Below are 20,465 nucleotides of genomic sequence, written 5' to 3' on the forward strand. Positions count from 1 at the left end.
AATCACATGTTGTAACTCGGGTGGAGGCGTGTTGCATGAGCGTGGATGACACGCCCTGTAAGGGAATTCTGAAGCCACGATAAGTCTTGTCTCACCTCCTGCACAGAGACTCCACAGAAGAAGCAAAGAAAAAGTTTATTATCATGAAATAACACACAGCACCGTCACCCGAAGGGGAAAAAGCACCGTCAGCGATATGGGCACGACGGGGGGTCGGCAGTCCAAGGTCAACCTGCATCTCCCTCTTGTCTCACCTCCAGTTGCCATGAAAGCCATGAACAAGGTGGCCAGCCACATCAACGAGATGCAGAAGATCCACGAGGAGTTTGGGGCGGTGTTCGACCTCCTCATCACGGAGCAGAGCGGAGATAAGAAGGAGGTGGGTGGGAAATGGCCGGCTTCATGGCCGTAGGGCGTGGCCGGCTGCGTGGCAGCTGCGTTGCCATAGGGCGTGGCTGCTGCGTGGCGGCTGCGTGGCTGTAGGGCGTGGCCGGCTGCGTGGCGGCTGCGTGGCAGCTGTGTGGCTGTGCGTGGCGGCTGCGTGGCCGGAGGGCGTGGCGGCTGCGTGGCTGTAGGGCATGGCCGGCTGCGTGGTGGCTGCGTGGTGGCTGCGTGGTGGCTGCTGCGTGGCGGCTATGTGGCTGTGCGTGGCGGCTGCGTGGCCGGAGGGCGTGGCGGCTGCGTGGCTGTAGGGCATGGCCGGCTGTGTGGTGGCTGCGTGGTGGCTGCGTGGCTGCTGCGTGGCGGCTATGTGGCTGTGCGTGGCGGCTGCGTGGCCGGAGGGCGTGGCCGGCTGCGTGGTGGCCGCGTGGCAGCTGCGTGGCTGCTGCGTGGCGGCTGTGTGGTGGCTGCGTGGCCGGAGGGCGTGGCTGCTGCGTGGCGGCTGTGTGGCGGCTGCGTGGCCGGAGGGCCTGGCTGCTGCGTAGTGGCTGCGTGGCGGCTGCGTGGCGGCTGTGTGGCGGCTGCGTGGCCGGAGGGCGTGGCTGCTGCGTAGTGGCTGCGTGGCGGCTGCGTGGCGGCTGCGTGGCGGCTGCGTGGCGGCTGCGTGGCGGCTGCGTGGCGGTGGTTCTCATGTGTAAAGTGTTGTTTGTTGTGTTATTAGTAGCATGTTTTTCTCTGGCTCAGGTTGCAGATCTGTCCATGGGCGACCTGCTGCTCCACACCAGCGTGGCCTGGATCAACCCGCCTGCCTCCCTGGGGAAGTGGAAGAAGGAGCCGCAGCTGGCGTCCTTCGGTGAGAAAGGGAACCGGGAGTTTGGCTTTATGACCTCATAACTACAAACAATAACAAAGATAATTCACTGAGGGACGATGGTGATGCTACGAGGTCTGGGGTCTCAGTTGAATACATTTTTATTTTCACTTTTTTTATAAGTACTATTTGATTGCCTTCTATTTAGGTAAAACCTCTTGAGTTGCGTGTTGTGTATTGAATCAAATGTATTTTTTTATTTATAGATAACTTTAAAACAAACAAAACATATTTGCTCTGAAGGGCTTTACAGGTGGCAGCAACATTTAAAAAAGACAATAGAAAGAAGGAAAATGAGCCGTTTTAAAATCAGTGTATGAAAGGTGTTTAGAGGGTATTATTATTATGATTATTATTATTATGATGATTATGATTATTACTATTATTGTTATGATTATTATGATTATTATTATTATTATGATTATTATTATTATGATGATGATTATTATTATTATTATGTTAACCTCGATTTCCACCAAGTAAAATCCCTTGTGTGTGTAAACGACTGTTTCTCTGTTTTACTGTTGGACAACCTGTTGTTTTCCTCCCACGTTGCAGTTTTCAAGACGGCCGCGGTGTTTGTGTGCAAGGACGGTTTCAAGCACAAGAAGAAGATGGTGAGTGGATCCACCTCCAGAACCAAACTTTCCAACGTTTCTATCGCTTGTGTTTTACCCCTCGTCCAATATAAAACCTTATTTACGCAAAATGCCAGGAGCTGACATGTTACACAACCACAAGACAGAGCTTTGCAAGCAACAGGACCAATTAGAGCTAGAAATAAAGAAAAGGGCATTTCTTTCCAATTCTGTATTGTGATAACACTGTTCAGGGACATTTTCATTTCATTATTTTGTAGTTTTTATAGATTAAGTCTTCTTTGTAAGGTTTTCTATTTTTTTATGTCCATTGAATTCAAATTTGTATTTTTTTTTCACCGCAATTTGATAAGTAAGTCTTTATTTTTATGCACTCTGTATTTATTATTATGTACAATTTTGGTTTTCTATGCATTTTTATTGCCAAGGCTTTTTATTCTCTGTTTTATTCTGTTTTAATCTATTTATTTTCTCTTGTGTTGCTTGTTTTAGGCCACTCTTCTGTTTGTGCAGCACTTTGTAAAAACGTGTCTTTTAGTAAACAAAGTTTAATTTGTTGTGTATCTGTGGCAGGGCGGCTCCCACCGAGCGTCCGTCTCCTCGGAGGAGAAGGATCCGTTCAGGTTCCGTCACATGATCCCCACCGACGCGCTGCAGGTTCGAGCCCTGGCCAACGGAGGTAGATGTTCTCACATTTTAGGAGACCTTTCACTCTTCGGTTGCGGGTTCGAGTCCTCATTTTATTTCCCTGTTTCAACTTTTTTTATGACTTTGCTTCCAAATAGGCCTCGTGCGTCTCAAGCGCCTTATGACATTCTCCATGAATGTGACATGTAAACATAAAAGCCACAGAAAGACAAATAAAAGAACTGTAAAATAAAGTCAGGTCTCGAAGGAAACCCCAAACTGCCTGACAACCACGGTGTTGACAGGACGACGTGGTTGTCAGGCACCGTGGTTGTCAGGCAGTTTGGGGTTTCCTTGAGACGCACGAGGCCTATTTGGAAGCAAAGTCATAAAAAAAGTTGAAACAGGGAAATAAAATGAGGACTCTGACTCTGTTTCTTCATCCGGTTTCTTTCTTTCTTTCTTCTTTGATTGAATTGTAAAATCCTCTTTTCCGTCTTCTGTCCTTTCCCGCACCCCTGATTTCACTTTGAAAGTATTTTGTCTCAGAACCCTAACCGCACGTGTTGCTTGGTCCCACCAGACGGCGAGGGCACGGCGGTGTGTGAGATCGTCCACACCCGCTCAGAGTCGGAGGGACGGCCGGAGAGGAGCTTCCAGCTCTGCTGCAGGTTGGTCTTCATCTGCTTTTGAGATCTGAGATCAGACATCAGCGTGGTGTGGTGGAGTTGGTGGAGGCTGCTTTACAGCCGTGGTGCGGTGGAGGTGGTAGAGGCTCCTTGACAGGCGTGATGTGGTGGAGGTGGTGGAGGCTCCTTGACAGGTGTGGTGCGGTGGAGATGGTGGAGGCTCCTTGACATGTGTGGTGCAGTGGAGGCTCCTTAACAGGTGTGGTGCGGTGGAGGTGGTGGAGGCTCCTAGACAGGCGTGGTGCGGTGGAGGCTCCTTAACAGGCTTGGTGTGGTGGAGGCTCCTTAACAGGCGTGGTGCGGTGGAGGCTCCTTAACAGACGTGGTGTGGTGGAGGCTCCTTAACAGACGTGTTGTGGTGGAGGTGGTGGAGGCTCCTAGACAGGCGTGGTGCGGTGGAGGCTCATTAACAGGCGTAGTGTGGTGGAGGTGGTGGAGGCTCCTTGACAGGCGTGGCGCGGTGGAAGTGGTGGAGGCTCCTAGACAGGCGTGGTGCAGCGGAGGCTCCTTAACAGGCGTGGTGTGGTGGAGGTGGTGGAGGCTCCTTGACAGGCGTGGTGCGGTAGAGGCTCCTTAACAGTCGTGGTGTGGTGGAGGTGGTGGAGGCTCCTTGACAGGCGTGGTGCGGTAGAGGCTCCTTAACAGTCGTGGTGTGGTGGAGGTGGTGGAGGCTCCTTGACAGGCGTGGTGCGGTAGAGGCTCCTTAACAGTCGTGGTGTGGTGGAGGTGGTGGAGGCTCCTTGACAGGCGTGGTGCGGTAGAGGCTCCTTAACAGTCGTGGTGTGGTGGAGGTGGTGGAGGCTCCTTGACAGGCGTGGTGCGGTAGAGGCTCCTTAACAGTCGTGGTGTGGTGGAGGTGGTGGAGGCTCCTTGACAGGCGTGGTGCGGTAGAGGCTCCTTAACAGTCGTGGTGTGGTGGAGGTGGTGGAGGCTCCTTGACAGGCGTGGTGCGGTAGAGGCTCCTTAACAGTCGTGGTGTGGTGGAGGTGGACAGGCGCCGCAGCCATCGTGTCGCTTAGCGCGCGGCCTCATATAAACGGCGTCATTGTGGCGCCGCACGGTGATCTGCCTCCAGGGCGCGTCGCCGCCAGGCTTCTGGCCTCCGCGCCGTGCGCTTCAGGTAAATCAAGGCGGACGCACCCGACGGAGGCTTTTAAAGAGGTTCCTCAGGTACAAACTGCACCGTCCGTCCAGGCCAGACCTCAAAAATAACCTGATGCCGTTGAATTCACGGAAGGGGACGGCGCCGTCTCTGTCCAGAGATTTGTTTGTTGTTTGTCTTGGAACCTGGTAACGTTTACACCGACAAGTTGCACCAACTCAGGAGCAGCTCGGTGAGACCTGCCCCCACACAGTCAACACACAGAGGTACAAGCCTCTGTTTTCATTTGACGGCTCCGTCTGCTTGATCAGATCCTTCCGTCGGGACGTCTTGGTCGTGGCGACGGCCGTTCTTTAGTTTCCTGGGGGTTGACTTTTAGGGCGGTGCTCTCTGGTGGTGCCAACCGGAGCAAGCGGGATTAACCCCGCCCTGCCCCCTCCCTCCCCCCTGCAGCTCCCCAGACAGCAGGAAGGACTTCCTGAAGGCCGTCCACTCCATCCTGAGGGAGAAGCAGCGGCGGCAGCTCCTCAAGACGGAGAGTTTGCCGCTCAGCCAGCGGTACGTGCCGTTCGGGGGGAAGCGCCTCTGCGCGCTCAAAGGGGCGCGGCCCGCCATCAACAGAGCAGGTACACGCCCACTTCCTGTCCTTCATCGTTACACGTCTTTCAGCGTCTGCTGCCTTGGCTCTTTTTGTTTTCCTCTGGCCCAGTTTCACTTCACGTACTTCTTAATGTGTTACTATGAGTATGAACATGGTTCTCATTTGTTTAACTTCTGTTTATCTCGAGTGTTTGTCCTGATATGAAGTATTTTTATTATTATTATTATATATGAAGTATTATTCTACATAAACAAACATTTACTTTGTCCACTCTACACTCCTTGTCCAGCTGAATCGTGTTGAAGTCAGACAGAAATTGATAGAAACAGAAACAATATTTTCTACTATCGCTCATAACTTAACCCATCATGCCTTTTGTTATTGTCCGTTCACTTTGAAAAATGAACACATGTATTAAAGTTAGAAGCTCACCCCACTCCCCACTCCCCACTCCCCACTCCCCACCTTCATCCACTGAGCTGAGTTTGTGGCGGCGGTTCAGAGCTCATGAATATTAATGAGGATGAGACCATGCCCTCTCGGCTCTGCAGTTGATGGGAGGTCTTTATCGATAAGACTTGTTTGTAAATAGTCGTCTTGGTGTAAAGAAACTGTTGTGACGCCATTCAGACCAAGATGAATCCATGACGTAGGTTTGTCCTTCACCTCCCGTGTCTCCAGTCTCTGTCCCCACCCGAACGCTCGGCAGGAGGAAGCTCGTACGGAACCGCTTCACCATCGACACCGACATAGTTTTCGACGGAGAGCCCGACCAGGACCTGGCCTCGCCCCAGGGGCCCGACCGGCGCCGGCCGGAGGAGGAGCGAGGAGCGGAAGAACAACGAGAAGACGAGGAAGGAGCGGATCCCCAGCCACAAGGTGAAGTTCAGGACCCGCAGAGCGACGCGGCGGCCGACACGGACCGCTGGGTGGAGGAGCAGTTTGACCTGGAGGAGTACGAGGACCCGGAGGAGGTGAAGGAGACGGACATCTTGAGCGACGACGACGAGTCCTGCCAGGCCGACCTGGAGGCCCCCGTCACGGCGCTGTCGCTGGAGGAAGGAGAGGGCGACGGCCCCGGACCCCGGGCGGCCCGGCGGACGCCCGGCGCCGCCGCGAAGACGAGGGCCGCCTCCGGGGGGAGCCCGGAAGAGCAGAAGGACGGGGACGAGGTCTGGGTCCGCAGGGCCCCGTCGGACTCGTCCCCAGACTGTGACTCGTAGAAGCGGAGGAAGAGGAAGCTCTGCTTCGAGAGGAAGAAACAAAGGATTTCAAACTCAAACCGTGTTCGACGATGCACGGGCATCAAAACACGCATCCTAACCAACTCTGTTTAATGCTTTGTTTTGTACAGTTAATGATCATTGATGGAGCAATACAGGAAACTCAGAGGAGGGTGGGGGCGTGGCCAAAGAGGGTGGGGCCAGAGGGGGCGGGGTCGGAGGGGTGTGGCCCTGATACCAATCAAATGCTGTTAACCAGGAGCGGAGCGTGGGCTTGGACAGATGAACTCAAGGTACAATCATGAAATGCCATCGACTCTTTGGGTTGGCATGGTTTGCACATTCGGGCAGCGCTGGGACGTCCCGCCTGCCGCTGCCAAACGTTGGTATTGTGACCACAATAATTTTTCTGTCTTTGTGACTCGAGAGATATTACGATTAGTTAAGGGCTGTGTTTTATTTGAATTTGTCCTCCAAAAACGATAAGAAATGACAGTCTGGTTAAGTCTTGCATAGTTTACTGTAAATGTACATTTCTACATCGTATACACTGACGACAGATTGCTTTGTGCTTATTTAAAATGTATTATTTCAGATGATTGTTTTTAGGAACTGAAATCTGTCCTATTAGCCTGATAATACTTTTGTTTTTTAATGTGTAGAATATCAGAACCCTCTTCACTGAGGCTAAGGGACTTAAATATGTTTTAACTCAATGGAATCCTGTTTTACTTGAATATTCATTTGCTGTGTCGTGTTTTCTTTTTAATCTTTGACTGTGAAAGCCTTTTTTTCATTTTGTTTTTCATTTTCACATTTTTGTTGACAGTTTTTCATGGTTTCTCACCATTAAAAGGAGTGTAGGTGGCATTTGTTGTGAACACCACACGCACACTCCCTCGCAGGTGACGTGCACAAAGGTCAAAGGTCAGCTTGTGTCGGGGGTTTTAGTTCACCTGCAGTGGATTACAATTCAATGTGTTTTTTATCGTTTTTATTTATTCATATTCGTCTGTAATTTCATTTATCCGCAAATCATCGTTAAAAGAATTCCATCTTTTTACAAAGGTCCAAATTTGCTGAAGCAATCAAGGAGAAAAGGCTTAAATGAGGCGCGTGTACGAACAGTGAAAGAAGTCATTGTTAGAAAAAAAACTCATTGTACTACTAAGACTGCATTTTATTACTGTGTGTGTATATAGAAAGATGTATTGATATCATAATAAATACAGTTGTTTCCTACTTATAATTGAACAATGTGCTGCTCTGTTTCATTTCTTATTTAATAATAAACCAATTCATCTATTAAATTAATGACAAAACTATCAACCCCAAAAAACATACTTTACATACACACTGAAATATATACTTTACATACATACTGAAATATGTACTTTACATACACACTGAAATATATATACTTAACATACACACTGAAATACATTCTTTACATACATACTGAAATATATACTTTACATACACACTGAAATACATACTTTGCACACTGAAATATATACTTGGCGTACTGTACATACTGAAATATATATTTTGCACAATACTTTACATACTGTACATACTGGAATGCATAATTTATATACATGCTGAAATACAAACGAACAAATACTTCACATTCATGCTAAAATGTATACTTTACATACATATTGAAATGCATTCCTTACACACATTGAAATAAAGACATTACATACACACTAAAATATATACTTTACATACATACTGAAATATATGCTTCACATACTGTACATACTGAAATATATACTTTACATACACACTGAAATGTGTACTTTACATACTGTACATACTGAAATATATACTTTACATACACACTGAAACGTGTACTTTACATACTGTACATACTGAAATGCATACTTTATATACATGCTGAAATACATACTTAAGTACTTTATATACATACTGAAAAACATACATACATAATTTGCATGCATACTGGAATACATATTGAAATACATTCTTTATAAAATACTTTACAAACACACTGAAATACATACTTTACATACACACTGAAATACATACATACTGAAATATATTCTTTACATACATACTTTCCATACACACTGATATACATACATACTGAAATATATTCTTTACATACATACCGAAATACATACATACTGAAATACATACATACTGAAATATATACTTTACATACCTCCTGAAATACAGACTTTACATACACACTGGAATACATACTTTACATACATACTGAAATATATACTTGACATACACACTGAAATACATACGGAAATACATACTTTACATACACTCAAATACATACGGAAATACATCATTTAGATACATACTTTACATACATAGTGAAATACGTAGTTTAAATACATACTTCACACACACACTGAAATACATACTTTCTTTAAAAACACTGAAATAAAAGTCAAAAATACAATTTTTACGCAGAAAAGTACTGCGTGTGATGAACATGTCTGCAGGCTGCTCTCCAGGCCTCATTTACACATTTACAGTTTTTGGTCTTTTATTGTGTTTTGTTTTGTTTGTGTTTGTTTTCATGGTATTTGTTTGCGTTGCACCTCGGCTCCTCTTGTTCTAATGAGGTGAGAAGCAGCATCATCCCTGGAAAACAAGCTCACACAGCTTTAAAACCTCCCCTGACCATCACACGGGACACGGAGACGCCGTGATCCACCTTTTGTCGACTGATTTACAAATTCCGCCGTTTACTTATAAATCTGAAAATAAATTCTTGAACACAATCATTACTTCAACTGTTTAGTTGTGCATTGTTTTATTAAATGGCCAATTTTAAAGTGCTTTAGTTCTGATTGGTGTTTTACTGGGTTTTTTTCTATCTTTTAAAGGGTTAGTAATAATTATTGATGAATAAAATAATAATAAAAAACATTGAAAAAAATTCTACCTAACCACTTAAATTCAGTGCAGTTGAACTGAATTAAATTGAATTGAATTGAATTGAATTGAACTGAACTGGTTGGTATGGTGACAGGCTGCAGAGCTGGGGGGCGACGCTCGATGCTGCGGCGTCACATCTGTGTGAATCAAGGTGGAAGAACATGGAGGAAGACGACCAAAGTGTTTAGAAATTAAAAATTTGAATCATCCAGAGAAATCAGGCTCAGAAATACTAGAAAAGTCAAATAAAAACACAAGTGCAATGAGATAAATAAAATAAGTAATAGTAGAATGATAAAATAAGGTAGAGCAGTGAAAACTGAGTTAAAAATCAGAACATACTTGGATGTCTCTGGTAATTATGGCTTTAAACATTGTGAAGGAGTTCTATTAAGTTGAGTTATTATGACTTAATGTCATTATAACATTTTAAGTCCAGATGTGAATCATTCCATTTTTTGGGGGGAAAATACTGAAATGCCTTCACCTGGTTTGTAATTAAAAGAAGGAAGCTCCAGTACAAGAGTATTTTACCTCCTGATATAAATAAAATAACAACAATATATTTGATTATATCCATTCAACCACCTCAGCCACGGTGCAAGCAGGACGTGGCTCCTGGAACAGCCGTGCGTTAAGCCTCCTTCATCATTTATCAGGCTCGCAGGAATGTTCCTTATTTTATTTTATTTTCCACAGAAAATCAAACCAATCAGCGAAATCTCAGAGTTTGAATTCTGCTCCTGTTGTGACAAACTGAACGTCAGAAGGTTGGAGCGGACGAGGAAGCGAGGAGGAGGATCCTCCTTCAGATGGAAGCTTCATCCACCGAAGACGTCACAGCTTATTTACTCTTATTATTTACCTGATTTTTATTATTTATTTACTGTTATATTATTTAACAGTGTTTTTTTTTCATAATAGCATCGGCCCGGGCCCACCCCTCAGTTGACTTTTTCATATTGAGCGTAATGGGGGGATTTTAAGAGCTGATGCCAGCGAGTGGCCATGTTCCTGCCATCCCATCCCAGGTGGATAAAAGTACTCAATCCCAAAGCGGAAAAACTGCGTGAGCAACGCAGGAAACCTTGTATTTTGTTGAAACTCTGGGCTTGCTGGGTCCAAATCAACCATTTCCCGGTTCATGTTGTCTCCTGTGACGCCTTGTTGCTGTTTGTCTGCGTGGAGCTGTTCAGCCTCCACCCTGCAGGGGGCGTAGCGCCGCCAGCTGGATGATGGATTTCAACAGAGAGGTAAAAACAACCTTTTCCTCTCCTCCAGGCGTCTTCTCCTTATCCTCTGACCTGTCACCGAGCTTTCATTCCCCTTCGGGGCCGTAACGGCTTCCATTGACGCGCGTGGCCCCCGGGCCAACAGGGACGACCGAGAAAACACTTTTCAAAACGTGTGTTTGGGTCGAGACGACGTGTTGAGGGAGAAACGTCGCTGTCGACGTTTCAACCAATCAGAGAACAGAACAGAACGCGACGCAGCCGTGACCAACCCGAGGGGGAGTGCGCGAGACATGAGGTGTGTGTGTGACATTTGACCAATTCAGTAACCTGCCCAAATGCCTTGTGTCACTGATAGATTATCAACCAATCAATTATTGGAGGAGCTACGTCAGTGGAGCCAAATAAAGGAGATGGAGGATAAAACCGAGATCAGTCAAAGAAGAGAACAAAGAGAATTTTAGGAAACAGAAATAAAACAACATTCCAAAAAGGAATGCGACCACCGTAGAGCGGGTGAAGTACTCCGATACATAGAGGTGGAGCAGGAGGAGTTTTTGACTGCTTTAGGTGGAGCAGGTGATTTTACACCACCCAACATTACATGCAGTCATGTTCCCACACAGCAGGTGGTGCACACAGGCTACATCCAGTGCTGTTCACCGTGTGCACCACCTGCTGCAAGCACAGCAACGAGTCCGTGCAGGCTTACTTCCTGGTTTTTCCAAAAGTTCAACCTTGAAGACCTTGTGCCTCAGCACCGCTTGACTTTCAAGACCCTTCACACCAAACGTTCACGATCAGAAGATTTTACTCAAAAGAGATTTATTCACGAAACAATGAAAGGAACCTGATGTTGTCTGAAAAGTCACAACAAGCTCTTGTCCCGGTTCAGTGACTTCACTGGTTTCCTTCAGGGAGTCATGGAGGTTCCCACGGGTGCTTGGGGCTTGGAGCTTGGAGCCAAAGTTCCAGGAGCAGAGTTATTGACCAGGTTTCCAGGCAGGAAGTTGTCTGTTTACATTTGAAAGCAGAACACGAGCTCGCAGCTCTCCCTCCGACCTGCTGAACAGGTCTTCCAGTTTCTGCTCTTGTCGCGTCACGGACGTGGACTCAGAACTGAACTCCCTTTGCTCTCCTTCCTCAAGGCTTTCTCCTGTCTGCCCCCACCCCCCTCTCTTCCTGTCTTTCTCCGCGTCTGTCTCACATTCTCTCCCTTCCACGTGAACTTTGCTGGGTTCAGTCTCCATGACAAACACCGTCACCTTGAGACCTCCATCGTGGACATCAAGGCCTGTCTCTCTCTCAGGCTTCGTGTTTCCTTGTGCAGATGAGCAGACACGACACAACACATTCATTATGAAAGTCACATGAATTGTGAAATATACAGTTTTGAACATGTAATATATATATATATATATATATATATATATATATATATATATATATATATATATATATATATATATATATGTATGTATTGAAGTAAAGTCCATCTTTATCTTTGCTAGACGTGCGCCTCACAGTTTCATCTTACATGATGAATAAACATAAATAAACAAAAGTTCCATTTTGTCATCAGCTCATCGTGGGGGTGGGGGTGGGGAGTGGGCGGATGCTTTGTTGGTCGTGTAGTATAAGAGGTGGGGACGCAGGGTGCCGGCAGCGAGGTGTGAACGTGTCAATGGTTTGGTGTTACACTGAAACTCATCCCTCTTGAGTTTCCTGCACAGCTCCAAGATCTCAATTAACACGTGAAGGAGGAGACGCCTGCGTCCAGCCACAAACAACCCTGGATCCCTGCTGTGTGGATGAAGTCGTATAGGATCACTTGTATAGGAATATAGCATGAGGCATTAAACATGTTAAATGAATGTGTTAAACATGTTAAATGAATGTGTTAAACACTATCACAATATAATATAAGAAACTGTACTTCTACAACTCATGGGACTCCCTTGATATTTTCCCTATTTACACTTTTATTTGCTTCAGTGATAGTATGACAGTTTGTTGAAACAACTTTTTTCAAACACCAGTTTCACCAGACAATAAAATACTTGTTTTTTTTTATTGATCAATAAAATATTTTTCCCATCGTTTTGTTGTAAAACCGTAAACACCGTGCCCTGTTTCTTGGCTATTGTTATGTTTCTTCCCATCATTGAGAGGATGATGTAGCTGATCACCGTCGCTGTTAAAAGTTCATTTAAAAATGATCACAAACGTTTTTACCATGACACTAAATGCTCTTTGTTAAAAGTGTTCCATCTTTGAGTGCTACCAAACAGGTTTCTGTGGCTGGTGTGTTTTTGTCCGGTGTGTGTAAAGCTGCTCAACCCGTCGGGTCACATTGCTTCCTCATCATTTTTTCGGGGCTGTATAAGTTCTTCACCCTGCTCCTCCTGCCACATTCATGCTTACACCGTCGTCCGTGGAGGGCCAGAGCTCCGTCTGCGGCTCTGCCTGACAGCCACCATGGCGTCCTACACCGCCTACACCGACTACAGCAAGCCACCGCTGTCCTACGCGGGAACCTACTACGACGAGAAAGCTCAGCAGTCGTACGCGGATTCCGTGTACGAGGAAAAAAAGAGGATCGAAAAGAAGGACCGCAGGGAGGCCATCTGCTGCGAGGTGATCGCGCTGGTCATCGGGTTCATCGGCCTCATCGGAGTGGCTGCCGTGACGGGGCTGCCCATGTGGAAGGTGACGGCCTTCATCGAGGAGAACATCATCGTCATGGAGACGCGCTGGGAGGGCCTGTGGATGAACTGCTACCGGCAGGCCAACATCAGGATGCAGTGCAAGGTGTACGACTCCCTGCTGTTCCTGCCCCCCGACCTCCAAGCCGCCAGGGGCCTCATGTGCAGCTCTGTGGCCCTAACCACGTTCGCCCTGATTGTCTCGGCGGTGGGGATGAAGTGCACCAAGGTGGTGGACCACCGCGCCCGCACCAAGCACGTGGTGCTCGTGGCCGGAGGCTGCCTTTTCCTCATGGGCTGCATCACCACCATCATCCCCGTGTCCTGGACCGGTCACGTCATCATCAGGGACTTCTACAACCCCCTGCTGATCGACGCCCAGCGCCGGGAGCTGGGAGAGGCTCTCTACATCGGCTGGGTGACGTCAGCCCTGCTTTTCACCGCTGGGGTGATCTTGCTGTGCCGGCACGCGCCCAAAACACAGGAGAGCGAGGAGAGGATTCTGTACAACCAGGGAGGAAACATTTATCAGCCTGGCTACGCCTACCAGCCTGCATACAGCAACCAGCCTGCATACACCAACCAGCCCTCCTACACCTACAGACCGGCATACACCACGCCCGCTCCTGGGTCTGTGATATACACGCCAAACCAGTTCCAGTAACCGGAAATCAGAAACTAAAGAGACAAATGTTCCGCTCGAAGCTGGAAGGTTTACTTTGAGTGCCTGAGTTGTGGGGAATTAATGAAAGAAAAATAATTTGACTGATACAACCAAAGGACTGTTTATGTAAACCGCCAAAACTTTCATTAATGTCTCAAGGAAACCTGGCCGTAGAGCAGAGCTGTTTTAAATTCATTGTGGAGCTCATTTTCATACGATCAACAGGGTCAAGGCCTTTTTATGAACTTAGTTCTGACAAAAAATAGAAAATAACTTTTTTTTTCTTCATAAGGAGAAGATTCCTCCATAGGATCATTACAACGCTTATCTGTGTTCATCAGGTCCCGTTTACCCAATCTACTGCTGGTTGAAGTTATGCATAAGGACCTTTTTAAATGTTATATTGTATAAGGTTCACGGTAATTGGTAAGAACCTTTGTTACTTTATATGTGGTAGATATTTTTATATTTCACAGCACTGGCCTGAACATATGAATCAAATGTGTTTTACAATAAAGTTTGTTTGAACCGATTGTCAGAAACGTTTACACAAATGACTTTTCCTTCTTTCTTCGAAGCGAAACCCGAAGAATTCAGGTTCTTTAATTTTATGACTTTCGCCGAAGGACAAAGAGAAGCTCATCAAGCTCCTCCTGTTATGTGGGCTTGAAATTGCTCAATTGTCTCCTCTGTTGTCGGTGGAGACGCCTGAGGACCTGCACAACCAGCTCGACTACACACACCCACAAAGCAAATGTCATTATGTTGTCCTGAGGGGAGGCCGACGGAAATCACACACACACACACACACACACACACACACACACACACACACACACACACACACACACACACACACACACACACACACACACACACACACACACACACACACACACACACTATAAACACGTAATTGTAGCTGATGTATGCCAAAAAATATAACCAGAAATGCACGATGCATTATGGGATAACACTGCAGCAACTGCTCAATGCTGCAGCGGTTCCTAGGAAACAGGATTGTGACGGTAGAAAAGCGAGGCTCCATGAAAACGAAATACAACCAACTTAAAAAGATAAAATAAATGTAATTAACAAGTCAACATTTTCTATTTCTTAAAGGGGACACATTATGAACAGCTCACTTTTTCAGTGCTTGTGCACATACGTTTGGGTCTCTTATGGAATGATGAACAAACTGTGAAATAAGAACAACTCAGTCGGTTTATTTTAGAAAACGTGGCACGTCCTCCACTTCCCACGTCACTTGGTGCCTCAGTAGTAGTAGAACCGCGCCCCATCTGAGTAACTCCACCTCCAGCTGGAGAATAACATGCGCCGCAGGAACCTGCTCTGTTTGTTTCACAGACCAGCACAAATCTTTGAAAAGAAAGAGGAATTAATAACAACTGTCTGTGAAGAAAAATATAATTCCGCTGTGTTTCTTTCTAAAAACAAAAGACGAGTATGCGGTACATACAGGAAGTAGACTCTAGGTTGTGCACACTATCCACTGTGAGTTTATCCAGACAAAAACAATAAAAATAGTGTGTTTTTATTGAAGATGCATTTATTTAATTTTTTTTTCCGACTTTGCTTGAAATAAATAAATCCCTGCGTCTGGTGTCTGAACAAACTTTGAAATGAGGTCTGGTGGGTCTGGGTGAAGATTCAACAACTGGATTGATCATTTTTTGCCTCAAATTTGTTCAGAGAGAGACTTTTGTGAACTTATGAGGTGAAATCAGTGAAAGTTTACGGACTAAATACAACGGAAGCCGCAAGTAAAGCTCAAACCCCATTGGCTGACGGGACCTGGAAGCACCACCCCCAAGAACAGAGCGTCAGGATGGTTTTAAGGCAGAACCCTAGGATGGATGAAGTGCTTAAGCTGAGTGGTATTTTCAGCAAAAAACATTGAAAACATGTTTTGGGGACCTCAGAGACCGATATTAACTTGTTGAAAAGGAGCATCATAGGTCCCCTTTAAATTCCTGCTCAGACTATTCAGTAATGGCTACGATTCGTGTTAATAAATGATAAACCTTTCTGCGTTCTGATACCTGGCTGGAATTACTCATTATAATCAGTAACACATTAACCCGAGGTCCCGTATCTTACATATAAACTACAATAATGACCTTTTTAAATTCAAACTTCATCCAGGAAGTCATTCCTGAATTTCCCTCCAGGGATTAATACATTTTTCTCTTTTCACAGTGCAGCCGAACTTTGATCAGATTTCCCTGCAAAAGACAATTCAAAGCAGGTCAAACCGAGACTTGACCAAGTAGCTGCCTCCTCATTTCACACAGCATTTAAAACCGATGTACGAAAACACAATTTAGGGCTCGTTCTGATCCATGAAGAGCCACGTAAAGGACAACTCATCTAAACTGGTATCTGGTCAGAATAAACGGGAGCAGATCGCCTGCAGCTCCTGCAGTATGTGCACAAAGAAAAGAAAGAAAAGGGAAACAACGCCCAGGGGGATCCTGTTTCCTAGCGACAGGTCACAGTTGCCGCCCCTCCTGCTCTGGTGTCCGCTCCGCAGGGAGGAGGCGGTGCAGGTGCACAGGTACACCAGATCCTCTTCCACGCGAGCAGCTACTGAACACCAGGAAGCAGCTCAGCGCTGCAGCCAGGCAGCACTCGGACTCGGCGTTGTGTTCCTGGACTCGGGGTTTGCCCGGAGGAAAAGGCAGAAATGGCCAACTCGGCTTTTGAGATAGTGGGTCTCCTCCTGACCCTGCTCGGGCTCATCGGGGCGGCCGCCAGCATGGGAATGCCCATGTGGCGCGTGACAGCCTTCATCGGGGAGAACATCATCGTGTTTGAGACGCGCTACGAGGGTCTGTGGATGAACTGCTTCAGGCAGGCGGACATCAGGATGCAGTGCAAGGTGTACGACTCCCTCCTGGCCCTGACCTCCGACCTGCAGGCGGCGCGGGGGCTCATGTGCTGCTCCTTGGCGCTGGGCGGCCTGGGCCTGCTGTTCAGCCTGCTGGGGCTGCAGTGCACGTCCTGCATCCAAAACAACGACCGGGCCAAGCGGTTAGTCCTCATCATCGCCGGCAGCATGATCATTATGGCCTGCGTCTGCGTCCTCATCCCCGTGTCCTGGACGGCTCACGTCATCATCAGGGACTTCTACAACCCGCTACTGATCGACGCCCAGCGCCGGGAGCTGGGGGAGGCTCTCTACATCGGCTGGGTGTCTGCCGCGCTCCTCTTTGCCGGAGGGTGCATGTTCACCTGCTGTAACCTGCAGTCGGAAGACAAGGGGCCGGACAGGTACATGTATTCCAGGAACTCGCAGTACATGGTCTATCCTCCTCAGCAGCAACAGCAGGTGGTGTTGCCCCCGCAGCCCCAGCTCCAGCCCCAGATCCAGCCCCAGCTCCAGCCCCAGCTCCAGCCCCAGTTCCAGCCCCAGCTCCAGCCCCAGTTCCAGCCCCAGTTCCAGCCCCAGCCCCTTCTGTCCAGGCACCCATCAACCAACTACAGCTACCACTCCAGGTATCCCTCCGTACGGAGCGCCGTTGCTTACCTCTGAACACTCACGCTGACGGGGGCTGAGGTGGATGTACCTGTGGACAAGCTGCGGAGAGGAGCTCTTTTAACCCGGCTTAGCTCTGCGCTGATGGTGAGCCAGTGACACAATTCAAGTGTCCAAAGATATGTTTCATTTTAACACTTAAACCTTGGAGAGAAGTTTACCGCAAAAAATAAAACAATGTTCACAAATTTCATCCAGTACATTTTTACCAATGCACATGCAAGTGAACATGAAATAGAAATTCCTTCATTTTTACTAAAGCTAATGCTATTGTATATATTCTGTTTTTGAAGCTACACTTGTTAAAGAAGAATGGTACTAACATATACTAGGGTAGATTTTTATACATGTATAGCTCATCTGAGATGTCAGAGCTTCATGCTGTGTTGCATCATCTGACTTGATACTGTTTGTAATGTCAATATTTTAGAATTGATCTGTTTCACTAATCAATTAGGGCATTGATCTTGAATAGGAATGATTGTGTTTACCATACAAATATTTTATAGTATTTGAGTTTGTTATTGAAACACTATTCGTTACCATTTCACTGCCTGGAGGGTGCTTGCATTTCAGGATCTATAACAAATACAAACATGGAAAAAGGTTTCAAGATGCACACGGGAAGCGACAACTAAATCAACTGAAAACGAAATATTCAAATCCAAGAGGTGAACAAAATATAACATTTTGGTCAGTTAGGATGACGGACACGAGCACAGTTAAGCAACAATGAATGAAAGAGAATTTGTCTTTCTTTCTTTTTTCTATTTCTGTGATGAATGTAAACTTTATATCATAGTGAAATATCAGTTGAAGAAAGGTGGTTTTAGGGTTTTACCTGCAGTAACAGGGACACGCACATCATCCCTCTGTTTCTTCAGCTCGAGTTCTAGAGCTCCAGTTTCCAGAGGCGATGAGAAGCATTTTATGTCCGTCCATAATATATAGAAATATTTTATGCAAAAATCTTTTGTCATGCATTAAATTACAGTTGCACAAGATCAAGTTTACGGGAGCTTGAATTGAAATATTATTTCCTTTACCGTAATAAAGAGGGAGCAAGCTACCTTTGAGTCCATAATAAATATTATGATATTCTATTATATCAGAATATATTGATCACATTTTATAAATCCAGATCTTTGTGAAAAAAAAAGAGAAGGAACCTTTATTCACATTCATAATGTTTGAACAAATTGTTTGATGTGATATATAAACAACATTTCTTCACGAGGACAATAAAGTTACCGTGCTATGCTGCGTCCTGTTTGACATGACTGTCCTTCCTGGCGCTGGCTGGACGTGATCAGCTGCTTTCATTCAGAGCGAGGGCTGTGATGGGTACGCAGGCACCTTTTTATATGAGAAGATATTCAAGCACATCACGGGTTTACCTGTGAGGTGTCTGGGAATGAGTAGCGTCCCAAGACAGTGTCCATTGGGGAAGCAGAGGGGCAACGCTGTCTCTGGCTGAGCATAAAAGCACAGAGAATCCATCCGGCTCGGTTCTCTGCTGGGCGTCCATGGCAAGTCCAGTCTGATGCTGTTCTTTTGTAATAAATCTATTATTTTACTCAAGTCACAGCGTCAGCGGTCTCTCCTTCTTCATCAACACATCAAATTCATCAAGAAACTACACCTGCTTTGTGTTTATTTATTTTTTCCCGTCCACTGATTCATTGATAGAACTAAACAGAAAAGGGACATTGGACGATGTGACAAAGACAGACGTGTTCAATTTAGATACACAGAAAAAAACCAATAAATTAATGCTTTTACCGTCTAAGATAAACTGTGAAAGAAAATAAAAAGTGAGGAGGAGATGATTGAGGTAGCTTTGAGAAAATATCTCCTCAACCATCCTACTTGGCCAAAATCCTTCATTCTAGAGATTTCTGATTGATTCCTGTTTGAAACTGAACAGCAGAGTTTTGATGCTGTTTTCTCTGAATGAAGACACGTCAAGGTTTCTTTCCTGATTCAAGCACAATCTTTTGTGGACAGCAAGATGGTATCTGCTATCTTCTTTCTGTCACATGAAGATTTTCTTCTTGTTTAAAAAAAATTAAATAAACCCCCCCCCCCCCCCCCCGCCCCCCCGCTTCACTCACACACACACACACACACACACACACACACACACACACACACACACACACACACACACACACTTATTATATTTTAGTTTCGGTTTGTTGAGTTGTAGTTTATTAGTTCCTTTCTTCTCATTTCACATCTCATTTTTTGTCGTGTCGGCTCTGGAATAAAAAGCTCCAGGAAAGGAGCGGCGCGGCCTCGCAGAACGCTCATGTCACCACTATTTGCAAGTCATTTGAATGGGGTTGACGTCAGAACCTGCGTCGCTCGGGCTCATGGCAGCGCTATCGCACCGGCTTATGAGCCAACACCCAGGTTGTGTTTTAACTGAGCAGCCTGACTGACTTTAGATACAGAAACAATGGATCCTCTCGCTCCTATCTCCCAGACGTTACGGTGTATTATCCAATTAATAATTACAGAGCGTTTATTCTTCATCATTTTCGCCCGGCACTGGATATAATATATTCATAGCGAGAAGATAATCCTCAAACTGAAATGAATCCCAACGCTGATAAAAAGGGAGCGACGGACTAACGATGTACCAGGAGCTTGCACAAGCCTTCAGGAGTGAAACCTGGTGTGAGTGACGTTGACGTTCGCACTGTTCAACAACGTCCGCGGAACCTGTCTCCACGACTGTGGAGCTTCTACTCAATGTCAACATGATCATTGTGACAAAACAGGATTATAAATAACATGTGATGCAGATGAACGGTGCTAACGATCCAAAACAATGAATCATCCATGGACGACTGTTTTCTGTTTGCAACGTCAGTCCTGTCTTGTCTGTTTCAAGGAGACTCTTCAATGACCTCTAGAGGAGAAGAGAAACACTACAACAACACTACAACAACACTAAACAACACTACAGCAACACTACGACAACACTACGACAACACTACGTCAACACTACGACAACACTACGACAACACTACGACTTATCACAGCGTACACAACAGCGTGGATGCCTTCGTCCTCACCCTGAAGCCTTGTGTGGATCTGAACAGTGTATGATCAGAATACAATTAAAAAGCTGCTTTGCACATCAGCACAGTACAGTCATCTTCTGTGTTTCACATCATGTTATTTCTATTATTGTTTGTTTATTGTTTGTCGTGTGCACTTTGAAATACAATGTACCTGCAAGTGTCCTGGCTCCCTCAGCAGGTAAAAAGAGATACGAATCA

General features: G+C 46.0%; 3 protein-coding genes across 3 annotated transcripts in view; all 3 read left to right on the forward strand.

The window, feature by feature from the left end:
• LOC307235278 (rho guanine nucleotide exchange factor TIAM1-like) overlaps window positions 1–6,093 on the forward strand; it is a gene marked incomplete at both ends in the record, with an annotated part of 32,365 nt that extends 26,272 nt beyond the window's left edge. The window contains 7 exons of the mRNA XM_080007312.1: window positions 261–379; window positions 1,126–1,234; window positions 1,811–1,869; window positions 2,425–2,530; window positions 3,062–3,149; window positions 4,723–4,895; window positions 5,552–6,093. Coding sequence (XP_079863438.1) covers window positions 261–379; window positions 1,126–1,234; window positions 1,811–1,869; window positions 2,425–2,530; window positions 3,062–3,149; window positions 4,723–4,895; window positions 5,552–6,093 — 1,196 coding nt within the window. The remainder of the gene's footprint in view (window positions 1–260; window positions 380–1,125; window positions 1,235–1,810; window positions 1,870–2,424; window positions 2,531–3,061; window positions 3,150–4,722; window positions 4,896–5,551) is intronic.
• Window positions 6,094–12,725: 6,632 nt separating this feature from the next.
• Window positions 12,726–14,093, forward strand: LOC307235063 (claudin-8-like; the record flags this gene model as incomplete). The annotated part of the gene is made up of 1 exon (XM_080007028.1): window positions 12,726–14,093. One exon carries the CDS (start codon window positions 12,726–12,728, stop codon window positions 13,614–13,616), a length of 891 nt encoding a protein of 296 aa, XP_079863154.1. The 3' UTR covers window positions 13,617–14,093.
• A 2,230-nt stretch (window positions 14,094–16,323) lies between these two features.
• cldn8.1 (claudin 8.1) lies at window positions 16,324–17,172 on the forward strand (the record flags this gene model as incomplete). The annotated part of the gene is made up of 1 exon (XM_080007029.1): window positions 16,324–17,172. One exon carries the CDS (start codon window positions 16,324–16,326, stop codon window positions 17,170–17,172), a length of 849 nt encoding a protein of 282 aa, XP_079863155.1.
• Between the last annotated feature and the right edge of the window lie 3,293 nt (window positions 17,173–20,465).

The sequence above is a fragment of the Zeus faber genome, assembly GCF_960531495.2.
Source record: "Zeus faber genome assembly, chromosome: 9".
Classification (NCBI taxonomy): Eukaryota; Metazoa; Chordata; class Actinopteri; order Zeiformes; family Zeidae; genus Zeus; species Zeus faber.